The sequence below is a fragment of the Phyllostomus hastatus genome, unplaced genomic scaffold (assembly GCF_019186645.2).
Source record: "Phyllostomus hastatus isolate PE091 unplaced genomic scaffold, TTU_PhHast_1.1 phas_contig_34, whole genome shotgun sequence".
NCBI lineage: Eukaryota > Metazoa > Chordata > Mammalia > Chiroptera > Phyllostomidae > Phyllostomus > Phyllostomus hastatus.
Genome location: NW_025333857.1, coordinates 30,390,566 through 30,418,172, shown reverse-complemented (window position 1 = coordinate 30,418,172; position 27,607 = coordinate 30,390,566). Strand labels below are relative to the sequence as shown.

At 38.5% G+C, this 27,607-nt stretch overlaps 1 protein-coding gene across 4 annotated transcripts in view; it reads right to left on the bottom strand.

Annotated features, from left to right (window-relative positions):
• Positions 1-27,607, bottom strand: part of CFAP95 (cilia and flagella associated protein 95) — a 183,988-nt gene that overhangs the window by 88,586 nt on the left and 67,795 nt on the right. For all 4 annotated transcript variants that reach the window (XM_045840750.1, XM_045840749.1, XM_045840748.1 and 1 more), the window contains 3 exons: positions 21,603-21,721; positions 20,352-20,420; positions 3,650-3,707 (listed from right to left, as the gene is read on the bottom strand). In XM_045840750.1, coding sequence (XP_045696706.1) covers positions 3,650-3,707; positions 20,352-20,420; positions 21,603-21,694 — 219 coding nt within the window. In that variant the 5' untranslated portion in view covers positions 21,695-21,721. The remainder of the gene's footprint in view (positions 1-3,649; positions 3,708-20,351; positions 20,421-21,602; positions 21,722-27,607) is intronic.

Below are 27,607 nucleotides of genomic sequence, written 5' to 3'. Positions count from 1 at the left end.
TGGAGGTACAGTGTGTCCACCTATGCCTCCATCTTGGCCAGAAGTCCTGGAAATGATTCTTAAACAGATGTGGCCTCTTTTCTTACCTATTACAAAACACTGCATGGACCCCGTGTGGTTGATTTGGAATGCATGCCAACTTTAAGACATAATTCTCTGTTAAAAACTCCCTCAGCTTTCTATCCCCAAACAGACCAGGAGATGCAACACTTTCTGATTTAAAGGTGCTCATATGCCTTTAAAGATAATTGAGGCAGCTTTATTTAGGAAAACAAAAGTCACTTCATACATGATACTGACCAACAAGATGTACCCAAATGACAGCTGCATGGCTGGGAGGAGCCATTAACTTCCAAACTGCTCCCAAATTTCACTGAGGGCTGGAGAGTCTGCCGTGGACTTCTGCCCTGCTCTCCTTTCCTGCTGCCTCACAGTTTGAGTTTTAACACCCGTATTTAGAAACTGGGCAGCCTTCTGTCTTATCATTTTCTCACCTTCTCAAGTCAATGGCTTTGATTCCACTGTAGAAACTCATTCTCATGGCCACATCCTGGATTCCGTCATCCCCCTATGTCTGAAGTTCTGATGAATTCAGTACATCCTCTTGCACATTACTTCCAATTCTTCTATGGCTCTCTCACTCCTTCACGACCGCCATGTTTGTTCTTTTTTCTCAACATTTCTGTTCCCTCGGGCCTTCAACTTCCTGAGTTTGCTGGTCCTTGCCTGAACTAATTCCTTTCTTTACTCATCCTGGATGTATTCAGTAGACACACTCATGCTCGGCTCACTGATCCCAGTCTCAAAGGCTCTTGTACTCTGCAAACAGCCAGCCATGGACCAGGCCTCTAATCTACCTTCTCTGAAACTTTTCCTCTTGGGAAAAGGATGAGGAGACTTTTAAAATAAGATATCTTTCAACTGAAATTGAGTGAGCTGTAATAAACATGCACTGTAAAGTAGAGTTCTGAAGAAGTAGCTTGCAGTTCTCTTTTATCTCTCCTTGGAAATGATTTCACAGCTTTCTAATGGTCTGTATTTCCTTAATAATATTCAGAGCTATGGTGTGATAATTTGCATTTTCTTTAAGCTTCCCATAATGTTGTCCCACTTCATGTGAATATGCAGTTAAGCAAGTGTAAGAGCCCATAATATAAAAATTAATGAAGTCTCAATTCATGCACCAAATTTGAAATAGTATGAATCCAAATATTTTAAGATTTCATCAAGAATTATATAATTGTAAAGGTGGTAGCCTGAGTGAGTGGTGAACTGTTCATGCTAAGGCCATATGGTAACGTACTTAGCAAGTAAAAAATATTCTTCTTCATTTGTTAGTATTTTGTGAAGTATACACTTGTTTACATGTGTAATAACTTCAGTCACTATTCTGCTGTTATTTAACCATCCACTGTTATAATTGACAATATTTTTGTATCCTATAAGAATGTAATGCATGGACTCACGAAACAGGAGTGCTAGGAAACAGTGTTGAAAACATGTCTCACAATCAATTACTTTGGCATGGGAGTTGGAAGTGAGTGAACAAAACTCTAAATAAAGCAAACAACTGCCATGACACGCTGTAGTGTTAATGTGGAAATCAGCAGTGGAGAAATATTAGAAATAATGCTGAAAATTAAAACGATAAATATGTAACACAATGGCTAAAGATTTATGCACTCTGAAAATACATCCCACATTCTTTGTATTTCTGCCTATGGGGAAATTAGTTCTTCGAATTTTGTGAGTTTTTAATTATATACTCAACTTCCTTTGTTTAGAGATGGAACCAAATTCCATGTATATAGGGGAATGAGCCTGAATTGCATTTTAAAATAAAGTATTTGTTTCCTTGTGTGTTTTTTTTAATTATGAACAATCAGGCTATAAAGTGTGAAGATGAAGAAAATCACCGACAGTATCACCATTCAATGGCCAAATTTAGTAGTATTTTGACAGTTTCTTTAGCTTTTTCTCCATATTTTTACATTGCTTAGATAAAATAAATGTTTAATTTTGTATCTTAATGTTTTTCTTAACCTTAAGTGAAGATTTATCAAGACATTAAGAACTATCTATGGATGTTATAAAGGCTTCAATAATCTTACCATCTGATTATACCATATTCAATTAGTACTATTTCTAACACTCAAACATTAGGCACTTTCCAACTTTTGCCATTATAAATAATCTAGTGATCATTATCTTTGGATTTTAAATCATTTTTCTTTGGAGAAATTTCTTAGAAGGAGAATTATTACATCAAATGGTATCTTGATACATACTGCCAAATTCCTTTCCAGAAAGATTAAAACAATTTAAAATTTGCCTGGCAACAGATAAAAGAACCCATCTCTCCCCATCTTCACCTCACTGAGTATGAAATTTATAAATTTCATTTACAATTAATTTAGTTTTCTAGTCCTCTAAAATAGTAATTATTTTCTTTAGAGATTTCTGTTTGAGTATATATTTAAAAAATTAATGGTTACATGCAACACTTTATTATCTTCTTGGAATCTCTCTTGGGCTGCAGACAGAGGGCAGCTGGAGCTGGAGTCCGGGCTCACGCAGGCTGCTTGTCCCGGGTGGCTTCTTCATTCATAAGCTCAGCCTTGTTCCCTCCTGGCCGCTTCCCCTAGCACAGTACTTTGGGTATCTTACAAGGTGACTCAGGGCTCCAAGAATTGGAAGCAGTTTTTTTATAAGGTAAGATAACGTAAGGTCTGAAATAGGGTCACCTTTGCTATGTCCTAGTGATCAAAGCAAGGACCTGAGAGTCCAGATTCAAAAGGCAGAAATGTTCACATCTTGCTGGGAAAGTGGCCTGTGCTAATAGGAAAACCCACCGTCTTTGGAGACAACCTCTCACATCTCTATTGCTCTTTATTGATCTAAGCTTTTCCTCATGAACATATTTTAAATGTGTGTTGCTATAGTAATCATATGCTTTTTCCTTTATAGTTTACTAACCAGTTAGTGCTGCTGTTTTTCACATGCTTATTTTGTATTTACTCACCTTACTAAATGCTCTTATTTATTTTAATTCTCAGTTTAATACCTTGGTTCTCCTAAGAAGGTAATCATACTATCTTAAAATAAAGATAACTTTTTTCTTCTCTTTTTCAATAATCAATCTCTTATCTATTGCACTGGTTAAGACTTCCAGAAGATGCAGCCTTGTTCTGTTTCTGGTGTATAACTTTTTAAGTATAAGTAAATTCAGGTTATAAACTGGGCACATTTTATCAACACACACATTTCCCAGAGCCAAATTAAGTCACTTACTTTTATGTGTCAGTACAGTACAAATGAATAGAAAGGTAGGTTCTTATTCCAGGTAAATTAAACTCAGGGACAGGGATAGTAAAAGAAGTTGAGAAAGAAAGTATTGACCCACTAATATGTTTTGGACATTGTAATATTTTCTCCCTGAAATCTATAAACATCTAAAAAGAAATCATAACCATAAAACATTGTATTGACTCCCTCAAATAGCAAATATCTCTAAATAAATACAAAATATCATAAATCTCAGCAATTTATCCTTTCTTCCTAAGCTTAACTATTTACACTGGATATAAACAATAATTTTATGTATATAAACAAGTATTATAATATGGCTTTCCAACCCCTTTGTACTCACAAGTGGCTGATAGTCATATGGTGGAGTGTAGTCCTCAGTATATGTCGTCAGTGAACACCTACAAGGGAGAAGTCAGTATTTGAGAAAAGAATGACTTCAAAAACAATCTTTGAAAAATTTTAGTGGTATATACTTAACATAAAATAAAAACACTTCAAGAAGGATCAACCGTAATACAAATTTTAAAACCCACAACTTCTCAGCTTTGTTTATATTGTTACCTACCCCCAGCAGGGTGGTCTTCCTTCATTGCCTCCAATTCAGCATCATCTACCACTGTTCTGTGCTAATAATATGCTACCAATCCCAAGTCCATGAGCTCAGGTGCATTCCAGACTTTTCAGAACTCTTCACCACCCATTTTCTGCCTCTCAAAACTTTTTGATCCTATGTCCAGGTTCTCTGCTAGATAACAACTCACAAGATTAACAGAAGACAGGCAGGGGGACTAAGATAACATGGCTTCCCCAGCCCCCATCCTATTAAACACACAGAATTTCACCTAAAATATGTCCTACTTCCCCCAAGTGAAGAAGCATGGCCAAGCTCAAAAGGGGAGCCCTGAAGTGCTAGAAATGAAGAGTATACTCCTTAGAATGGGAAGCATAAGCCGTCCCAAGGATAGGGGCTGGAGCTTGCACTGCATATCAAAGGCAGAAGACATGGCCTGGGGTGGGTTCACAGAAGGCAAAGAGCTAAACTCCTGCTCCCAGCCAGGAGTCTGTAAAGGCTGGACCTCCACATAACAGGAGCCAAAATTCTCCAGTAACCAGTTCAGGGAAACTTGCCAGAAAGTTTCTTTCCATTTGAAACTGAGGGTGGGGGTAAAATCATTCTCCCCTGAGAAATTAAAACTCTACTTCTATTCCTGACACTTTATGGAACTAAATGGCCAAAGAAACTCCTCTGAGAATTGCACACCTAAAAATACTGGGTACAAGGAAATTTAAACACTTTAATACATGCCTAAGCTAGTGGGAAAGTAAGAGAGTTCAACAAATGAAAGAATTCCAATACAAAAAGAAAGGCCAACTCAGAACAGTTAAAGGGTACAGGTGTTAATTTTACTTGCTGATAATCACTAATTCCTGACAGGCTTTCAATGTGTGGTTTCCAGAGGAGTAGTATTAGTATGATCACGTTGTAGTGCAACACATTACTGACATGTTTGTGGTGATACTGGTGTGAACACACCTGCCGCACTGCTGGTCGCATAAAAGTATAGCAGTGCAATTGTGTGTAGTACATAATATTGATTATAATAATGAGTGACTGTTACTGGTTTGTGTATTATCTATACTATACTTTACCACTATTTTAAAGTGTACTCTGTTTGCTAAACTAAGAAGTTTTCTGTAAAACAATACACCGTGTTAATGCCAGCAACAGACTCATACTTCTTGTGATTGCATCATTTTCTCTTGTGCCCGATTCAATCTCATTTGGTGGGAAAAAAACTGAGAACATCTGAGACTAGAGGATTTGAACACTGGCTTCAAGAAAGAGGCTTGGGGTATGCAAGACCACAATGGCAGTCTTTATAAGACACTGCTTCTAGGGAAGTTGCAGGTGGGGACAGATGGCAAAATAAAGAAAAATAAGAAATCAGGCCCAGAAATTAACTGTCCTAGAACCACCACTACCCTGCACTCTGCCCCCCAGCCCCCTCCCCCGCCCCGCAAAAGATACCATTGATGAAATAAAGTTCGCTTCACTGTTCTAGCAGAAGAGGGCACTCTTGAACTAAGATACAGAGGAAACTGCCCAAACTTCTCATTTTTCCTCCATAGGATTTATGGTTGCTGCCAGTCCAGGAAAATTAAACATGCTTAAAATGTAAAAAAAGGGCAACATTAAGACTAAACAATAGGTAAGAATCAAAACTAAGTTGATGAAAATGCTCCCCAGAAACATTCCTAGTCGGAGTAGTCCCCTACCAGCATTTCTATCCAACAATGTACTGGACATTCTAGCAAATGCAGTAAAACAAGAAAAAGAAGCATAAGTATAATAATTGGAAGGGGAAAAGCAAAATTTTCATCATCCACAGATGATAAAATTGTCTACATTAAAAAATCCAAGAGGATCTTTGAATCACAACAATAGGCAAGTTTCTGGAAGGCTGTTGGATACAAGACCAATACACAAAAACAGTATTCCCAAAGTCAGCAATGAGAAACTAGAACGCATAATTAAAATGGAAAATGCAATAAAATCTCTAAAATTCCCAGAGGACTACATGTCACAGAAGATCTATAAGACATTTATGAGAAAAAACACAAAATTTATTGAAGGACATAAAATAACTCCTCCGTTTATATACGGGTGACTCAGTCAGTCCATGCTATACATACACGTACATGTGTGCAACATGCATACATATCATTTCTAAGGGGTTCACAGTTTTACATTTGATATATAAGTACTGCTTAAATTATGATCTAAAACTTCTTTTGAACAAAAGACAACATGGATAGTTAGAAGAGAAGCCATAGACTGGAAGAATATATCATAAAATTAAACAAAACAAGATTAGTACTCAGAATAAAACATTCTTGCAAATCAATAAAAAACAGAATCCCATAGAAAAATGGGCAAAGCCTATCAACAGTCAATTCACAGTAGAAAAAACATGGCTAATAACTATTTTAAGATAAATTCAGGCTTAAGATTCTGTCTTAAATTCAGTAATTAGTGAAATGCAAAGTAAAACATCAAGGTACCATTTCATAGCCATTAGATTGGTATAAATTTAAAATGCCTACAACATGTATAAGGATATGAAAGAATGGGTACATTCACACATTACCAGTGGCAGTGTCTTGCAAAATTGAAGGTGCATTTATCTTAATACCCAGAAACTCTATTTCTGAGTATAAAGAAATCCTTGCATCTATACTCAAGGAAACATGGATACAGAAACTCAGTGCACCCTTATGTGTAATAATGAAAATCTGGAAGCTAACTTCCATCAAAAGGGTGGATATATTGGATGGTTATGATAAATATGGTAAATCATTTCTATTAAAAATATAAAGCAAATTTGGCTAAAAAATTAACTTACATTATAAGTAGATAATGAGTAAATAAATGGGTGTTTGAGTAGTATAATAGTCAATAATATTCCAGTGGAAATACAATTAAAATATTCCATAATCTTAAGATGTTTGTGCTAATAGATAACAATGAACTTGCTTCCCTACCTTATTCTTATCCAAAGCTACGACTGAAATGATATGATTATGAGTCAAATACCAGCCCCTGCAAGGTGGCATTGGGCATCTCTCTCCTCACTCAGAGCAGGCAGACCCCCCTCCCATCCGTGCTCAGGCCCACTTCCTCTCCTATTATCCTCCCAGCTCCGTCTGATACAGGTACTAAAAAATACTTATTGAGTGAATAAAGCAATAAAAATAATTATAAAGAGTTATAGATTTATAATGAGAACTTAAACAGAGGTAGAAATTAAAATATTCAGTTATCCTCTTGAAAAGCAATGCGGCTCGACAAAATGGAAACTCATATAATACTGAATGACTTTCAGTCAGTGAAACTCTATGTTTGCCTCTCCCCTTTTTAAATCTGAAGAACAGGGCAACAATTTTTAAGTAATATGGCTTGTCAAATTTAAAATAAGGTGGTCTTTTGAGAATAAAAATATAAAAAATTCAACATAAATCTTCCTTTTAGATATCAGCTTGAGACTATAGCTAAATTAAAAAGTATTAGAACAGAGCACGTCTACTGGAAGAGAAACAGCCTTTGGAGAAACTCAGAAAGCAGAAAGTGAGAAGAATAAGGGAGGCGTTGGTTTTAGGCATCATCCTGAAGAAGAGATGAGCTGGCTCAGGAAGAGACCTCTCTAGTTCTGGGAGCAGAGGCGGTGCACACCACTGTCAGTGTTCCACACCATTTTGTGGCAGCCAATAATGACTCGAGTCACCGTCCAGGTCCACCAGAAGCAAGCCCGTGCCTCAGAGCTCTGCTTACCATTCCATCCCTCCCTCTAGCTATAGGTCCGAATGTCAGCCTCCAGCCCATGTTCAGTCAGAGCTCTCCCATGGTATTTCTTAGCAGAGACCAGTGGAAAAGGGGCGGTAACTCTGCTTTGATGAGAACCATGTGATATGACACCCCTGCCCTCAGAGGGAGGAAATGATTCCAGCAGTCTCTGAAGTCCAACTCTTCCATGCATTTGCCTGGAGTTACATGTGGTATTCCAGAATTTTTTAAATAAACTCCCCTTTTGGCCCAAGATAATTTGATTGTGTGTCTGTCACACCTGAAAGAGTTCTATTATAATTAGGCAATCAGAGTCTGAGGTCATTGATTATTGTAGTCATATAACTACCCTTGCTCTGATTCCAAACACTCTGAACAACATTTTCGTTATAGTCTGGCTTCCAATATATATATTTTTCAACCAGGAAAGAATGTTTTTATTAGACATGACTGGTATGCTTGAATATTTTATTTCTCATTACAAATTAACTAATTAGAATGATGGATTTTCTTGTGAGTTTAAGGACCACAAGTCAATCTTTACGAGCAGACAAATTCTGAAGCGTGTATGAAAGGGAAGGAAATGTAAAACTGAAGACAAGATTCTGGTGAATTCACCAGGATAACGCCATACTGTGAGGACGCTTGGAAGCTGGACGGCTGACTCTCACCCAGCACCACCCACAATTTGCCACGCATGCCCTCTTTAACCTTTATGGCTGTAAGGTAGAGAGCAAGTAGTGATGTTTTGTAAGATGACAAAGCAAAAGAAGTCTGATATGAAGTTATCATTAAAACCATGGTACTTGTTAAAACACCTACACTTGCACTAACACCAGTGGTAACTCCTGTGAATCTATAAGATGATGCACTAAAACCCACAGAATCACAGTTCTTAAACCTAGAAGAGCTTTAAAGATCAATTGCTCCTTTTCTGTTTTCTCTGGAGGAGAAGCAGATATTTTTCTCTCCCAGCTTCCCGACGGCCGGAAGAAGGGCATGGGACATCTACTCAGCGAATAAGACGGTCGTCCCTCAGAGTCTGAATCTGTGTACATGATTCAAAGAAGCAGGGAATTAATTTGGAATTAATGCCACTGCTGGCAGCAATAGAAGCTGCATTCATTATTTAGGAAGAGGACCATTATGTAGCCACATTACTTATTTAGCCACAGAGGGCCATAGAGTCTACCTGACTCTGTGTGGTAGGAGGAAAGGGGAAGCTCACAACCACTCTAGGAAATTCTGTCTCCTGCTTAACAACCATTATTTAAAAATAAAATCTCATCTTGTGCTGAAATGAACATGCCTGTCATTTCCTCCTCCTTCTACCTACTGAACTAAGCCACACACACCAAATCTGATAGTTCTTCCATAGCTGCTGAATGCAAGGCCTGCATTCAGAATCAGCTTCTCAGAAGCTAGTGGCAGAGAGAGAGAGAGAGAGAGAGAGAAGACAAAATGGAGGACAATTTGAATCCACTTTTACTCCTGAACCAAGTGAAGCCCTCACTAAGTTCCTTAGCAGTTTGGAAGCAGTTCTCCCCTCCCACCAAGAACACAGAACTGTGAACCCAAAGATTCTAGTCTCTGTTTTACCACTGAGTAGTCATGGGGCCTTGAGCAAGTTGCTTAAACCCTCTACATTTTAATCCCCCCCCATTAGTATCTGCTCCATAAACATTAAACAATAGATGGATGGATTAATTAATGAGGAATTGGATTCCCTGATTATCTATGCTTTGATTTCCTTCTCTATACAATTAAGAATATACCTACCCAAATGATCTTATATGATTATTAGAAGGAAAGGGATCATGGATAATACATATGAAAGTACTCTGAAGGATATGAAGCATTAAGCATGAAGGACAATGTACCACAGTGCTCAAGGACACAGACTCTGCAGTCAGACCGACCACACATGAGTTTAAAGCCCAGCTCTAGTGCTTACTAGTAGGTAAGGATCTTTTGGAAACTTACATTACCTCTCTGAGCCTGTTTTCATAGAGATAGTTGCAGCATCCATTCTCAAAGAATGAGAACTAAATAAGGTTCATAAAACCCTTAACTCAGACACATAGCATGTGTTTAATAACATTAGAAGTAAAAGCAGTTCTACAATGATACTAATTAAACAATGGAAGACATGGCACTTTTTGCATATTAATTGGATTGTTCAAGCTGCAAGGTGGAGAGTGGATTGAAAGGGAGACAGAGGAACTAGTCAGGATACTTATATTAGCAATTGGGTCTGGGTCAGTGACCTCTCTCTCGCTCTAGTCTCAAATACCAAGCTATTTTTTGACATGCTCTTCCTCCCATCTTTACTGCCTCAATGAATGGTCCCATTAAGACCCAACTGTCTAAGTCAGAAGCTTGGGGATGAACAACCTTGAGTTTTTTTCACCCTTATAATTAATCAGTCATCAAGTAAATGTCCATTCCTTTCAATATGTCTAAAATCTGAACTCTTCTCTCCCTCCATGCCACCATCACAATCAGGCCTTTATTATGTCTTGCCTTAATTAGTTCAGCAGTCCTCTGACTGCAGTCTCAGTTGCCTACCAACAGTTGCCTGTTTTCTGCATTCTAAGCACAAATCTGATCATTTCTGCACCACAATTGAAGAGCTTTCACTGTAGCCTGCATGATGACGTCCAGACTCCTTAACATACGGTAGTTATCAGGCACTGCTTGCTGTCCCCAGCATCTCTCTCCAACTTTAGCTGTTATCACTGCAAACCTGTCCTTAGCAAACCAGGCATGCCCATCATAGGCCCCATTCCTCCCTTCCTTGCCCTTTACCTTCTGCCTATGGTGTCCTTCTCTTCTGTTGATCTGGCCAACTCCAACTCATACTCCATGACTCAACTTATGTCATTTATATCTTGAAGCCACTTGTAACCTTCCAAGTCTGAGTCATGTGCTCTCCTTGCACCCTGTGTTCACCCCAGCATATATTGTAGGGTGTTGTTGGCTCATTCAACACCTATTTCAACCTCCTTTCTCCCTTTTATTCTCTAAGCAGAAGTTAAAACCACTTTTGTAACCTATAGGCTGTGGCCATGTCACAGTCTATTCAATAAACGAAGAATGAAGATCCTAAAGAGAGTTTCTCTTCCCCACTTCTTTCTTTCTAGAACAGATTGATTTGGGGAGGCATAACAACCATTTTGAGACCATGAGGATGAGAGTTATGTAGCAAAACCCACAGAGAAGAAGACAAAAAGACCCTGTATTCTCGGTGATATTGTTTAGGTGCCATGACAGTCTTGAACTCCCTTGTATTTCATGTCAGGCGAACAAATTTCCTAATCATTCAAGTTGTTATTAGGTTTTCTACTACTTTCACCCAAGCATATTCCTGACTAATACATGAGTATTGGCTGCTTGTTTTTCTATCTTATATTTTAAACAATGCACTGCTTCAGGACAGGAGTGTCTTATTTCTCTATATTCCTAGTATCTAGTTGTTCTTGGCACATAGTAGACACTGATTAAATGTTTATTTTGAGAGAATGAATTCAGATATGTTGGACACATGTAATTTTTTTAAGCCTAATAATGTTTAGAAGCCATTTCAAAGAACAATATAAGGCTTGCATGTTAGTGTAAGAATTTAACTATGTAAGTGCCACATATGGAATAAAATTAAATATGGATAGTAGCAAGAGTTCTATAATACCTTGAAGTTCTTATTCTTCTGAATCCACCACCATGTCTCAAGACCCATAGATAGTATCATACTGTCCACTAGGACCCAATGAAGATTTCAAGTAATTACAAATAATGATATTTTTATGACGACCAAATAAACTTTCAATACTATATAAAGAGAAATGCTAGTAATATTGGCTCAACATTAATACACGTGACATAAGAAGAAATGTGAGGATTAAACATAATTTCTACAATTATAACAGTCTCAAAATCTTTACCACTCACTTATTTTGTTAGTTCATTAGACCCCCAAATTTGTATTGCTTGTGTCCCTGATAGATTAGCAATGACAAATAGGCCACTATATGTAGTCTATTATATAGGCCAAATAATGGTAGAAATAGCCATATAATCATGGTAGTAAGAGGCATGAAGGTTATTTCAATGACCTAATTCTGTAGTTTAAAAGCTAGTGGCTTAGAATAATAATTATTTTATTATCTGGTTGTTCTGTGGGATGACTGGGTTCAGCTGGTTGGTTTTTCTGCTCCATGTGACATCAGTTAGGGCTACAGGCATCCAGGTAGTTGACTAGACTGGAATATCTGAGATCGCTCAGGCACATCGTGGACCACTGGTTTTGCCTGCCGTCTGGGAGCTCAGTTGGAGCTGTCGCATACAGTGCCTTTGTTCTCCTCTGTGTGCCTTCTTCATGCGTATTGGACTTCTCACAGCATGTCAGGTAGGGTCCATGAATCAGAAAGTAGAATCTACCAGTCCCCTTAAAGAAGAACACCCTATATGAAGGAGTAATGCAAAGAGCAATAGCATTCAGGTTGACTCAAATTATTTCAGCAAATTTGGCCAACTAGAAAAGCTATCAGTTACTCATTGCTAGCTAAGCCACCTAGTCCTTTGAGCCCAAGTTAGTGATGTGACCTCAGGCAAGATTACTGCCTCAAAGAGGAAAGTGTCAAGCCAAAACCAAGGCATGATATTAGGAACCACTAGCCCAGGTTGTCTGAAAAATGGACAATTTGATTCCAGCAATTTCAAAAGAGATAAATAACCTCTCCCCATTACTTCCTTTATAAGCTTGGTGCTCAAGGTCTGGCCTGCTTAAATGTAGCAATTATCATCTCCATGTTTACAAACATGGAGAAAGTAACGTTCAAGGTTCTCCTAGTTGGTCTATCATTCAAAGAGGAAGCATAGAAACAGTGGCGAAGACCTTGAGCTTTGACATTAGACTTGTCTCAGTTCAAATACTGGCTCTTTATCACTTACCAGCTACGTGAGTTCACACATGTTTATTTGACTTCTCTGTGACTTTGTTTCTCCCTCCATACAATGTGGATAATGATGCAACCAACTCATAGACTTTTTGTAGGAGTAAATGAGTTAGCATATGTGAAACCCTTAAAACAGTGCCTAGCACATAATAAGCACCATATAGGCATTTGCTACTATTAGCATTGCTATTAAAATTATAAGGTACAGAAACCCAAACTCAAACTCAATTAAGGAAAAAACAAAAAACCAAAAATAAGGATATATCACTGCATATAAAAAATGTCATCAGAACTCTTTCTCCACACCTCTGCTTCGCTTCAGTTACATGTAGATAATCCCCCCAGAAGCAGGATGTTCTCTATAACTTGTTACATGGAGCATGAGAGAGCATCTTGCTCGAAACTCCAATTATTATCCTAGTGTGTTTTCTGAATGTACCCAACACTTGGATTTGTGGAGAGGTAGGAGTTGGGGGGAAATCTGACCATCCATTATAGGGCCTGACTGGATTACACTGAGTGGGAGTGGGGGCGGGGGGGAGAATGTTGTCCAAAAGACGAAAGCCGGACACACAAAACCGAAGGTTCTATAATAAGTAAGATGGGGAATCAAGAATTGAATCCCAGTCTGTCTCCCTCTCATTCCACTGCCTTTTCACCACACCACTCTCCTCTTCACATTTCCTTTGTTGTTATCCTCATCACCATCATAAGAGGTCAGTTTTTAAAACTTTTTTCTTCTAGAAAAATATTCAACATCTGGGTGGTATTTTACCAAGAGATAACCCACCACATAAGTGACTGAATAGAAAAAAAAATGCCTTGCACTGTACTTTGAGGGAAAAAAACACCAAAAATCTCTTATTATTCACATTCAGTCTCATTCCTTTGAAGAATGCCAAAGGTTTTACAGATGCTAAGTGCACCCATGGGAGGAATAAACTGAAAGGTTTAGAACGTGGCCTAAGCTTGCTGCTACTACTGTGAAGGAATCACTCCACACACATATGGATAAGTGCTCTGTGCCAACAATGCAAACTGAACTGCCTGAACTACTTTTTGGCCTCATTTAATTTGTCCATTTATGTGACTACAGATGCCTTGCTCCTTAGAATCATAAAATTTTAGAGCAGGAAAGGACTTGACAGATCATTTGGTTCAATCCCCTCATTTTCCAGGTGGAAACTGCTGAAGCCCAGAGGGGGTTATTAGCCAGTACGAGGGCAGATAGCAGGTTTAGTGCAGGTCCAGGAGTACAGACCATGTTTTCCCATACCATGCCCTTTCTGAAAAACCACTGCGTCCAAATAACTATACAGTGATACAAAATGCTATTACTTTCTTTCTTCTCTAGTCATGTGGATTGCAGTGGTTGGATGAATACTGGAAATGATACATTTATCATAAAATTTCAACAATCTACACCAGTCACTACCACCAGGAGGCAATGAAATTTGGTAAAATGACAAGGCACATTAGTTTGGGCTGACCTTGTAAGAGGTCTACCTGTTGTATCTTCCCATCCTCCAGTAGGAGGGCAGGGCTCCTAGGCTGCCCTCAAACTGACCCAGGCTCCCGTGGATCTGCCTCTCACACAGTAAATATTCTCACCCAGAACTGGCTTTTCCCTCGTCAAAAAAACGAACTTCTTCTGTAAACAATTATACCAGGACCACACATCTTTATATATGCATATGTAAATAAGAGCTTCTGAGGAATATGATCTTAAAATTAAATTTATATGTGGACCTGCTTGATACATTTTTTTGTTGTTGTTTTTGTCCTATTGTTTTGATTTCTGGTTGTTTGTTTAATGGTCACAGTTGCAGTTCAATCATTATCCATGGAAAACCTTACTTCTTAGAAGGAATCAGCTATAATTGTGTTGGTCTGTGGCCCAATCATAAAGTCATTTTATATTAGATAATCATATATCCAGGGGCATGAGAGCACAGTTGATGTCTGAGAGGTCTTCGAGTCCCCTTGTGTCTAACCCCTCCCATCACTGGCCAATGCCAATTCCTTGAAAAACTCATTGAGGGAAATGCGACCAATTCTCAGGAGAAATAACAGCTCTAGTTTTAGATAAGCTCAATTAGCCTTAAACTATATAAATCTCATTTTTAAAGTTAAGTCATTAATATCACTTTTAGTCTCAACCTGACTACTCCCTACAACTAAAACAGTTTTTTTGTCTGACTTATGTGGAAGGAATTATTCACAGAGCTCTTTTCTCTAGTTAAGGTCAGGAATGATAATCCAGTGGTGTCCAACATTATAGTTGTTTTGGTTTTCAATATGTTTTGCCAAGATATTTGCTGCAAGTGTAAGGAGGAAGGTATTGTGTCTTCATCACATTGATTCAAAATAAAGTAAGTAGGCTTTTGGTTAAGTTGTGAGAAAAGAAACAGGCTATCAAATACTATCATGGCATAATGGATGTTGTATAAAAATTAATACAAATGCATCTGACTAATGTCTCTTAAATAACAAAGCTATACCTGTATTCTGATTTATTTTTGTTAAGAGGTAACCTGAAGTTTAAATTTACATTATGATTACAGCTTTTCTTTTATAAGATGAAGCACATTATTTTGGTCCATTGAGCAAACTCATTCTTATTCATTGCCTTTTAAAGTTGACATTTAACTTCCACAGCTGTAACAGTTGGCAAGAAGCAAAAGAATATTTAATATTCAAGAGAGCAGCTTCTAAAATACCACATGATTCTATTGTATGGAATGTCCTAAAATTAGTGTACATTAACTGAAAGAAAGAACTGCACATGAAATTAGCAGAGAATGGTTGAAGGTGCTCATGTATTTATTTCTGTGTCAATACTCATTAATCAACTAAAACAAAAAAGTAATTCTAGCAAATCAAACAAATAAGAGACAATTTTCTAAGAGACCATGTTTTCTAACACATTTACTAGCATAGAATTGAGAACAACTTTTGGTTCCACAGGCCTTGATGCCCTAAATCAAATAAAATAAGAATTAAACACATCCCTTTCCCATTATAATTTGCTGTTCATCATCGGAAATAATGTATTCACTCAAAAAATAATGACTGCACATGTGCTGCAGGGTCAGGCTCTCTGTTAGGCACTAGGCATAGAGCTGACACAGAGTTGCCCTCCAGAGCATTGACTTCAGAGCAAGAAAGACAAACAAAAATGCAATTAATTGCATCCAAAATGGATATATTTAGGATAAAAGAAATACACAGTGCTATAAATACCCACAAGGGACCTACCCTGGCAATGGAGGTAGCAGTAGGAAGGGAAGCTCCTCTGGAGGAGGTAATATTTCAGATGAGACTTGATGACCTTAGAGTCAAGAATGAATGTACAACTCGCATCTTGCTTCCTCGAAACGTTCCACTAAAACCACATTAAAGAGACTTGAAAAAACAATAAATCCACAAGAACAGGAAAAACAGGAAAACGGGTAAGAGAAACAAATTTTGGATACTCAAGAGAAGATGGACAACAGGTCTCTGACTTAGCAGAAAGCTGAGTCCTAAATCAGCAAAGGAGGCCTGAGGGAGAGCTATTTGAGAAGCAGTTAGAACTCCAGGCCCCAGCTTCATTCCCCACTGCTGGGTTACTGCCAGCAGGAAGCTAGAAATTTATTCACTGGAAAGGGTAAAAGAGAAAGTCCTTGATCAACAACATGGTTCAGTGACCGTACACAATGAAGAATTAATATTGATGTCCCAGCCAACTGCCCAGCTCACTCCGAGAACATAAGCACCAGCCCTTTACCCTTCAGATGGGTGAGAGCTTCCTCTGGGGAATCTGATCAACCAACAGAAAAGACTAAAATATTGCCACCAGGACATCTGAAAAAGAAGAAAAAGGAGGGGGAGGGAGCAGAAGGGGGAGGAAGAAGGAAGAGGGGGAGAGAATAGGGAGGAGGAGGAGGGGTAAGGGCAGAAGAAGGAGAGGGAGAAGGAAAATACCCATCTAGATAGATCCTTCCAGTGAGCCTCCAAGTCAACAAGCCTCACTCACAAGCTCCAAGCCTCATCTCTTAATCATGAAGAGAAAACCAAGGATTGATTGTCTAACACTTGAAGAAAGCTCCAGGTGTGGAAGAGAGATACCTATGGACAAATAATATAAACAGAAACAAAACAGCATTCCTGGAGAAATAAGAGACTACATGCATGGAAGAAAAAAAAATAATGAAAAACAAACTATCATTAATATTTCCACATGAAACCAAAAAATGGATCCTATAAAAACAAAAGGATTCAGAAAACAAAAACTGACCTCAATAGTAGGACTGAAGAGACAGAGAATGAAGTGTTAATAGATCGTAAAAACAAAAATAAACTAAGAAAAGACAAGACAATTAGAGGAGCAGGGTAAACGATCCAACATCCAAATAAAGAATTTGCAAAAAGAGAAAATGGAAAGTATAAATCATCGATGAAATAAATCAAGAACATTGCCCTGAACTGATAGAAGTGAGTTTCTGGACTGAAAGGGTTCACTGAGTATCCACCCCAGCTGACTTCCATAGCACTTACCATACACGCATCAGTCACTCTTCTGTTTTACATACATTAACTTGCTAAATCATCATGATAACCCTAGAAATGAGTGTCTTCAGAATTATCATTTCCATTTTACAGACAAAGAAATTGAGATACAAAATGTGCCCACGATCTTCAAATGGAAGGCCCATGTATTGAAGGCAGGAAATGCATGCCCAGAGCCTACTACACAATACACAGAAGAGAGCACTGATGTGAAATTTCAGAATATGCTACAGACAGCCCTAGCTGATTTTTTTAAAAAGCCAGGGGTAGGTACTATTTTGATAGTGCATGCAGAGCTGAGACCCTGATCAATCACCTGGGGGGAACCCCATGCAGACTTTCTTCTCTCCAATACTCTGTCCTACAAATTCCAGTCCTAATTAGAAGCTCTAAATTCCTATTCCCACCTCCATGCTCAGCAATAACACACTGCCCTACACTTGGGCTCACCTGCCTGTACCACAGTCAGAAAACCTTCTCAGTGAGTCAGGGCGGAATGTGATGCCCACCTCTCATTTCAAGGAGCACACAAGCTCACTGGTTGCCATTCAACACTTGACAACAGCTGCCTAATGCATTTTGCCCAGTTCTGCAGTTATTTATGGCAGGATAGGAAGTCTGAAACCAGTCCTTTTATACCTGCAGATATCTTTATTTGCCCCTCACATTTAAATAATTCTGGGCTCAAAATTCTTTTCCTTCAATACTTTAATGTTATGATCTTATCTTCAGTGTTGCTGTGGAAAATTAATGTCAACTTGATTTTTATTATTTTGCCTATGATTTCTGCTGTTTCTTTTATTTCTCTAAAAATAAAGCTTTGATTTTTTGTTCCCTCAGTTTTAAATTCCTGTTCCATTTGCTCTGTCTGGTCTGCTTCCTCTGGTATAGGCTGCCTATATTTCATTCCTCATGATGCTTTTGCTCTTTAGATGTGTTATGATTTTTTAAATTGAGACAATGAAGTCTATTCCTAAGGTAGTTGCTGCCACTTTTGATGACTACATAGATAGTCCACTGAAAAAGGAGGCTAAGCGGGTGTCTTCGCCGTGAGTGTGGGAAATATGAGTTCACTGCCTCTACTGCAGTTTGCTGGGCTTAACTGCGCTTACTGACCCTGGCATTTCTTTCTCATTAAGATGCACAGCCCAGTTCTTCTTATATCTGAGACTGCTTTCTCAGGGTCCTACTGGCTATCTGTGGTTGGCATTACAGATCTCAATACTGAGATTAGAGGTTTAGGGAGTAGGCTGTTGACATCAAAATCTCTATTATGTCTCATTTCCCTGGCTGTCTCATTTTCTGCCCTGGGCTAAAAATAGCAGTCAAAGTCAATACAAAATTCCTGATTTGAGCATATGATCCAAGTTTGCAAACTCAAGACTCTTTCAGCTCCTATCTAAGCCTGGCCCACCGAGATCACAGCCCCCACCCTGGACTGGCCCAAGACTCCATCTAGAGACTTTATCTCTTACCTTCTCTGCTCCTCCCAGCCCTTAGCCTTCTCCTGCTCTACTTCTTTATATTCTTGAGAGCTTCTCAGAGTTTTAATACACTTATCAAAGTCTACCCCAGGATTCATTATGCCTTCCCATATCTTTGCTGGAAATTCCAGATTTTAGTGTAAGAAGGCAGCCAGCAGGAAGTTTTTAGCTCATGGCCTTGATGGAAGCCAGGAGCCCACCCTCCTCAAGGATCATCCTGGGGCTACGCCTGGTGGACCTTCTGGCCCACTTAGAGGTGATACAGGGTGTGGGGAATGTAGGCCAGGCTGTCTTTGCTGGAGCCATCAGGGTTAGAACCCACAGGGTTAATGAAATACCTGGCCAGAATTACAATAAGTGACTGTGAAATGGGGTGGGACTCCCCAACCCTCCCTTCCTCAGGCAGACTCTGCAAAATAGCTTAGTTCTAATGTCAGACAGTTCTCAAAGGAAGCCAAAACATTTAAATTGCTGGTGATGACACATACTCCTATCTTCATAATGCACAATTTAACACTCAGAATTTGGTCATGCTTGTAAGCACCTTTGTTTCCATATCATTTGTCTCTACATCATTACAGAAATTATGAAAGTGTGCATTCTTTAGAAAGATAAGTGGAAAAGAAATTTCTTTTCTATAGTGACAAGTCATGCCACCCCTAAAATAAATTAATTTCTTTTATTGGCAAAGTTAGTGGTCTCTTGCTCTATAGTCAATTCTCATTATTCACAGTGATATTCTGTAAAGTTACCACAAAAACTGACTTAGCAAATGCTGAACCACTGCTCCTAGGAGAAATATAGGATTAGATTCTTGAGAGCTTCTGGTTATATTTTCACCGACCAATCAATACATAACTGGTCTTATGTGTTTCTCTTTAAAGACACCTTATTTAATATATATTGTTGATTCATTAACATTGAACTCACAGTCCATAACATTCTAACTCATGCCTAAAGGAAGCTTAATATAACACACACATTTCTCCACATCACAGCCTGTTGTGCTTAGAAATATTAAATAGCACTTCAGCGCTATACTTGGAGCCATTTCAAACAGCATATTCATCAGTTAAAAAAATATTTAAGCCCTGACTGGTGTAGCTCAGTGGATTGAGCATGGGCTGAGAACCAAAGTGTCGCAGGTTCGATTCCCAGTCAGGGCACATGCCTGGGGTGCAGGCCACGGCCCCCAGCAACCGCACATTGATGTTTCTCTCTCTCTCTCTTTCTCCCTCCCTTCCCTCTCTAAAAATAAATAAACAATATCTTTAAAAATATATTTGAAAAGTCACTAAATAGAACTTGAAAGGGACACTTGCTGAAATGAGAAGGCAGAGCCTTGCCTTATTCAATTTAAAAAGCTTGGGAACGTGTGCATTGGGTGCTCCGATTTCTCACCTCACTACACATTTGTGAAGAACTGCAACAGCACTGCAAGTATTGATTTGGGGGTTACAAATAGTTTTTTGTGGGTAAGAGAACTTGAAAATATCAAATCCATACGTAATATGGATTGACTATTATTTATTAACGTTATGCATATTGATGAAAAAACCTTCTTGTTAAAGAAAAGAAGTCTGTAAGCTGCCACATAAAGAGCTTTTTGTTGACTTTGGTATGCCCCCTAAACCCTTACTCTTGCAAACAACACCCCTGGATCATTAAGAAACACCACATGCAATCTGCAGCAGTTTAAGAACGACTTACATATTGCGCCAATCCGGTGGGTGTGTAGTAAAGAGAGCTCCAAAACCTGTTGCAGGCAATCCAGTGTCCCTGGGAACAAGAGACCAATTTTTAGAAACATGTCAAACTGACATTTATAAACTATCAAAGCCATAGAAAACTAACTTGGAGCTGAATTTTTGTATTTTTGTGATTTTGGAGCTAAACATTATTTTTTAATATATTTTATTGATTATGCTATTATAGCTGTCACATTTTTTTCTCCCCTTTATTTTCCTCTGCCCTGTATCTCCCCCACCACCATCATTCCCCCACTTTAGTTCATGTCCATGGGTCGTACATACAAGTTCTTTGGCTTCTCCATTTCCCATACTACTCTTAACCTCCCCTGTCTATTTTGCCTACCATTTATGCTTCTTATTCCCTAGACCTTCTCCCTCATTCTCCCCCTTCCCCTCCCCACTGATAACCCTCCATGTTTATGATGATTATTTTTAAAGAATTTTCATATTTGCAACTTTTAGGCACTTTGCAAAATAAAATGTGCCAATGTATAAATGAAATTGTCAGCATTTTGTCATTATTTTGAATGCATTCTCCAATAATTACTATATACAACAAAGTCTATATCACACACTCTCATGGGAAGGTATTGTGTGAGGTTGCAGAGCTACAGATATGACTAAGAAACAGTTCCTCCCCTCCAGAAACTATCTCAGGAAAATATACATGCATATAAATAACAAGAATGTAAGTGCAACTGTTTTATAGAATACAAATAAAATACTCAAAGGGCAAGGAAATAAAAACAATTAATTCTGTTTAATAACAGCTCACCTAATTCTTAATGCACCTCAGGCTATATTTCTACACTCATTTCATACTTTATTTCATCTAAACTTCAGAAAAACTCTACGGAGTAGATACTTTTATAATTCCCATTTTATAGTGAACAAACTGAGGATTACAGACACCAAATAACTTTCACAAATAAACTGTGGAGCTGGGGTTCAAACCTAGATAGTCAGAACCCTGACCAGAAAAAACGTGGAAAGAGGGAATAATATTTCATCAGGACCCAGAATGAACAGTGCTGATTGTCACGCTGAGGGATGGGAATTCCAGACAGAAGGAACGGCATCAGCAGAAAGCATGGAAGCTTGAGATGTGTTCCTACAGTGTGTAGCTGGCGCCACCATACCCCTTCAATACTTAAATAACTCCTTTCCTCCATGTGCCTATTCTGTAAGCAATGAGCAATATTAAGAGTACCTTTCAATAATCCCAGAGTTCATTGTTTCCTCATTCAACAAAGCCTGGCTTTGTATCTGAGCCAATTTTGTGTTTAAAAGAACTTGTGCCATTTGTTCGTGTGTTTCTGAGATCCAAATCTGGAAAAAAATAGAAGCCATACATAAGAAAAATAAATTAATTGTAAAAAGATGGTCAGTTACTAAGATATATTTTTACTGAAGTACATTCTGATTTTAATTGTTCACTCCACTGACATTAAAAATAAGTGATATGTCATGGCAGTTAAATATTTTATAAATATGTAAAAATGACAATTTCTTACTATATGTTAGAAAATAAAAATCAAATTCATTGTTTCTATGAAATAAAAAGTGATACATTCAATTAAATATTAATTATATCTGCTATTTTCTTCCTAAGGTTAATATATTTTAATTTCTGTAAGTAAAGAAGTGTTTGTAGCAATCACTTTGTAAATTGAATAGAACTGCAGATACAATCATCATCATCATCACCATCATCATCATCATCATCATCATTATCCATTCTCTATCATAGATGGTAACTCAATGAATTATCAAGCAGTTATTACTATGAGGAATATCTTCAGATTTAAAGACATATGCAAAACAATTACAAATGCATCATGGGTGACATCTAGGGAATTGTGGGAAGAAAAATAGATGGTGAAGATTGAATATTTTCATATAAAACTCCAGGATATCACAAGTGTGGAGGTTCACAGCTGAGAACCAGAACCCACCACCAATGGTGAGAACCCATTAGTTTCCCTAAACCTAAAGACTAGGTTCTCCAACACATGCAACAAAGCCTCAGATCACTTTAATCCCATTAGATTTTTTTTTTAAGGCAAAAACCACTGTTTAGAAATTTGAAGACTTTGACTGCTATCATAGCTATAGTCATATGCCTCTGGTCTACTTTGGGTCAGTATAATAAGGTTCTGAAATAATTAAGAATCTCCCCGACTCAAACCACTTTTAGCTACAGTCTCTGGTCCTGCTTCCCTGGTCTATGCCATGGCTCTATGAATCCTTGGTTTCTCTCACTGTTGTTCCCTAAAACCTCAACCTCCTGAATCACCAGGCTCCAGTTTCCCAGCTTTGATTTCTCAACTACCCCTCTTCTTAGATCCCCAAGTTCACAAGTCAATGGTAGAGGACACGGTATTGGGTTTCATATTTTATACTTTAACAAAAAAGGAGACATATCTTTGGGAAAAAATTACTAGCCACCATTTTATTTTAAGGTTTAAGTTTGATTCAATAATTTACCCTAGTTATGCTTTGATCATTTTTGGCAGTGAAATACTTCAACAAATCAATCAACACCTTTAAAAATTTTATGAAACAAACATATTACCAAACATGAAATAATGAGAAGTAAAAGAAAGTAGATGATAGTAGCATTAGCAGAGCTTAAGTTTATTGAGTGCTTATTCTGTGTCAGACACCACTTTAAGCACTTTGAATGCATTATTTTGTTAAATACTCAAAGCAGCCCTATAAGTATTATGCATCAATCATGGTCACAGAAGGAAAAGAACAATGAAATGGAATAGTGAGGAAAATTTAATAAAGAACTTGTTTATAAAAGTGAGGCCAGCATTCAGAAAACCAACAAAGTTGAAATGCCATGAGGATAGCCATAATGGGGAGCCATAAGGTAGGGGCAGGTGCTGGAACCCCGAAAGACCTATAGCTGTAAAGAAAGCTGTAAAGATGGTTTTGGCTTTCAGAACAGACACATGGGGTCTTAGTCTATAGGGGCTGTTGTTACAAATACTATAGACTGGGTGGCTTATAAACAACAGAAATTTATTTCTCACAGTTATAGAAGCTGAGAAGTCCAAGATCTAGGGGCTGACACATTCAGTGTCTGCTGAAGGCCATCTTTCACCATGTCCTCACATGGCAGAAGGGGAGGGGTGCTCTCTGAGGTTTCTTCTATAAGGGCACTAATCCAATTTATGAGGGCTCCCAATAACTCACCTCCTAATACCATCACACTGGAAATTAGGATTTCAATATTTAATTTGGGGGGGACCCAAACATTCAATCTATATAGCACACAGCCACTGCCAAACTAAGGCTCTGCAGGGAGAAAACCATAGGAATAAATGTCCAAGCTAACTCTCCTTCCACCTCTGATCAATCGCTTGTCAGTGCCTTCTATAGACAAATTCCAACAGGAAGCCAGAGGGCAAGGGAGCTACTGACACGATTCATAAAGGTCAGCCTCCTTGGCACAGAGCATCTGAGAAGGGTGGAGAATGGATCTGGAGGGAGAAAGAAAGAAAACTTGGAATAGTTTATCTTCATTTTAAGGGAAAGCTGATGTTGAAAGGAATTAAGTAATGTCCATGTAAACCATTGAGAAAGTAAAGTTTCACAATTCAAAACTCATGAGTCTGACGCATTCATTCATTCACCCATCCACGAACTGCCAGACATCCTACTAAGTTCTAGGACTGGAGTGATAAACTCCAGAGACTATACTGACTATAGCTTAGTGAGTTATAGTAAATCATGGGAATAATGGTAATAACAATAACACATGGCGAGGCACCACTCAAAATGTTTTCACATTAAATGCTCATGAAAACTCTACTATTCTCCCATTACTCCTGAGGAAATAAAGACATGGATCGTTTTAGACTTTTGACCAAAGTTACAACCTAATAAGTGGTGCAGCCAAGAATCAAAGAGAAGCCATCTGACTCCACAGCTTACTCTTATCCTCTGTGCTTTCTGTGTCATGGACAAATGTTATCCCCCAACATTAGACTTCCCATTTTCATCAGTAATAGAACCCCCAAATTTTAGCTAGGACCATGGTGTTTCTCACTACATTTTTCCAGTCTTCCTTCTACTTAGATATGACCAGTAACTGAACTGGTTCTGGACAGTGGGGCATGAGTGAGAATAATTTATACAACCTTTTCTGGTTTTAATTTCCGCTGCATGCAATGCAGACATAATGCTTCTAGCAGCTGTCTTGGGCACTACCCAAAGGATGGCAGAGCAGAAAGCTGGAAAAAGTGAGTCTCTGATAATTTGTGGAGATTCCATACCAGTTCTGGCCTGCTATCCTCCAACTTTCTACATGAAAGAACAAAACCTTATGTGAACAGCCACTGTTGATTTGTGGTTTCTGCTGCATGTAGGTAAACCTAATCCTATTCCATCTTAATGTGAAAAATCACTTTTGGTCTGGAAATGTTCACCAACTGACATAAGGGTAGAGAATTTATAAAGTACTTCCATATGTTTAAAAGTCTTTTAGGAGATATATATCTCCCCAAAGATTGGCAATTTGGTATGTGAATAGCTAAATTAACACAGCACAAACTCACAAGATAATCACTAAAATTTCAATTTAATTTGCATAATAAAATCTTACTTGAGTCAAATGGTAATATAAAAAATATCTAATGTGTATACAGGAAGTTCACTTCATAATAGTGTTCTTATTCTTTGTTTTCCTGAGTTTTGATTTTTTTAGTCCTCATTTCTAATCTTCCAAGATGACTTCTTCTCATATGTGCTGCATTTAATGACACTCAGTAGACATGTAACTGGGGTAACTGATGCAGGAAACAAGCAGGTCACTTAGGACTTCCACACAAATTCCAAATTGGAGCATAAACAGCCTCTTTCTATTGAGGATGACTTATGCCCCTGGCAACATCTCTCTTGGCAAAGGTTGTTTTAGATGATCCTCAATTGACATTTCTTTCCTGGGTTTCTTTTGGGTACCCTGAGAGCCATATGCCTTTGACCCATATTGACACAAGTGCAAGTATTTCCCAAATCAACTTGCCCCTTTGATGCCACAGCTTGCTTCAGGAATGAGTCAGAGTTCAGTCCACCAAGTTCCCCAGCTTCAGGGAAACACCAATCAAGTCCCCCATCTAGTATCCTTGAGGCCTTGTTCAAAGGCTTGAATGAATAGGACATACTTACCACCCTTACTCCTTGGAGACAACAGGGGTAGGACTTACCATGCATACTATCTCCCAATGACTCCAAATTCCAGATTCTCTCAGCCAGGTCTCTTCAACCAATTCCCTTCCCTTCCCTTCCCTTCCCTTCCCTTCCCTTCCCTTCCCTTCCCTTCCCTTCCCTTCCCTTCCCTTCCCTTCCCTTCCCTTCCCTTCCCTTCCCTTCCCTTCCCTTCCCTTCCCCCCCCTCCCTCCCTCCCTCCCTTCTTTCCTTCCTCCCTTCCTTCCTTCCTTCCTTCCTTCCTCCTTCCTTCCTTCCTTCCTTCCTTCCTTCCTTCCTTCCTTCCTTCCTTCCTTCCTTCCTTCCTTCTTTCTTTCTTTCTTTCTTTCTTTCTTTCTTTCTTTCTTTCTTTCTTTCTTTCTTTCTTTCTTTCTTTCTTTCTTTCTTTCTTTCTTTCTTTCTTTCTTTCTTCCAGGTGGATAAGAGACCAAGATGCTAAAAGTCTGTTACTGCCTAAATGCTTTGCAAGTTCTACACGAGTGTTTCAGCACCTCACTTTGTAACAAAGAAGCTGGGCATTCATTCTCTTAGATCTTCAGTCATCACTGAGGAAGAGCCTTCTTTTACCCTATTAAAAGCGCTCCCTTACCAACTGTACCTTTTTGCACTGTTGCCAAACATGTCATTATTGTCAAGTAAACACTGAGACCTTATCTTTAAAAAATCATCCAAAAGGGTGTTCTTATTTCTTAGCAGTAGTTTTGCCCTTGGAAATGCTGGCTGTCTCCGTGACCAGGTGAACTCGGCAGTGCCATACACAAATTATGTAAAGGATCACAGAGAAATGGAGAGGCCCCTCCTCAAGACGATTTTGAACAACTGGGACTCATGAGGTACAATCAGAAAAATAATGTCATTGTTTTTCTCCACTGCCTGTTTAAGCTAGCTTTTTTGGGATGGTTTATTTCCTGTCTTTAAAAAAAATAAATCTTAGACAAGTGTCATATTTTTTTTCTTATCACTGTCAGATAACAAAACAGTCTTATTACAAAAGCAGTCTCAGTTAGGTAATTAATATTAGTAATCACATGAGAGCTTTCTAGCTGTCCAGTTGTCTGAGCAAGGGGAGGAGCAGAGCAAGTAAAGAAACAGAAAACCAGCTAAGCCTCCCCTGCCCACATATTTCCTTCTGCAGACCTCTCTGGCCTGGAGCAGACTCGAAATGGAGGAGGGGAAGAGATTTAACTTTAAATGAAATCCATAATTTTGATGAGCTATTTTCATTATCGAAATGTGACCAATAGACTTTTTATTATCTGAGAGTGACCATAAAAATGATGGAAACTGTACAAGGTTTTACCCAGGGGCAGAGAAAACACTAACTCCACAAAGCAGGGTAAACAGACAGTGGAGGCAAGCAATATGGGGAGCGGTGTATATAGGATTGCACATTTCCATTTGTTAGTGCTTAAGCAAACTAATATACATGAAAAGTTAAACTCCAGTTTCTCTAAAAATTAAATTAGGACATGATTATTGATACAGAAAATAAGTCGTGAAGGAGAGATAGGGTCAAATTGGTAGACACCTACTTTCATTCCTGCCCCAAATCCCTAGAAATAACAGAAAAGATATTTGCTAGAATAAACCCATAGCTGCAGCAGAAAAGAGGGAAAGTACACTCTGTGGGCCAAAATTCATACAGAGTGTCTGAAATTGGAAAGGTGGCTTCAATTGTGCTGACACTGGAAGAGACAATCCAAAATAGTTCCAGGAGAGAAGGCTGGAACCACCGGCATCAACTCCAGGCTCAGAGATTATGGAGAGAGGAAGCGTGAGGGGGCCCAGGCTCAACAGTCCATTATCCCCAAACCTCTTCCCTTCTCCTGATTTAAGTCATTCTTTTACAGTGGCATTACAATGATTCCATTTACAAAAAGTTCATCCATATGCTTCTTTCAGGTACTTAGATGTGAATACAACAAGCAAGCTACTGTATCAAAGAAGAAAAAAGAAATATCTTGACAAATTAAATAAATGATAATTGAATTTCTCAGA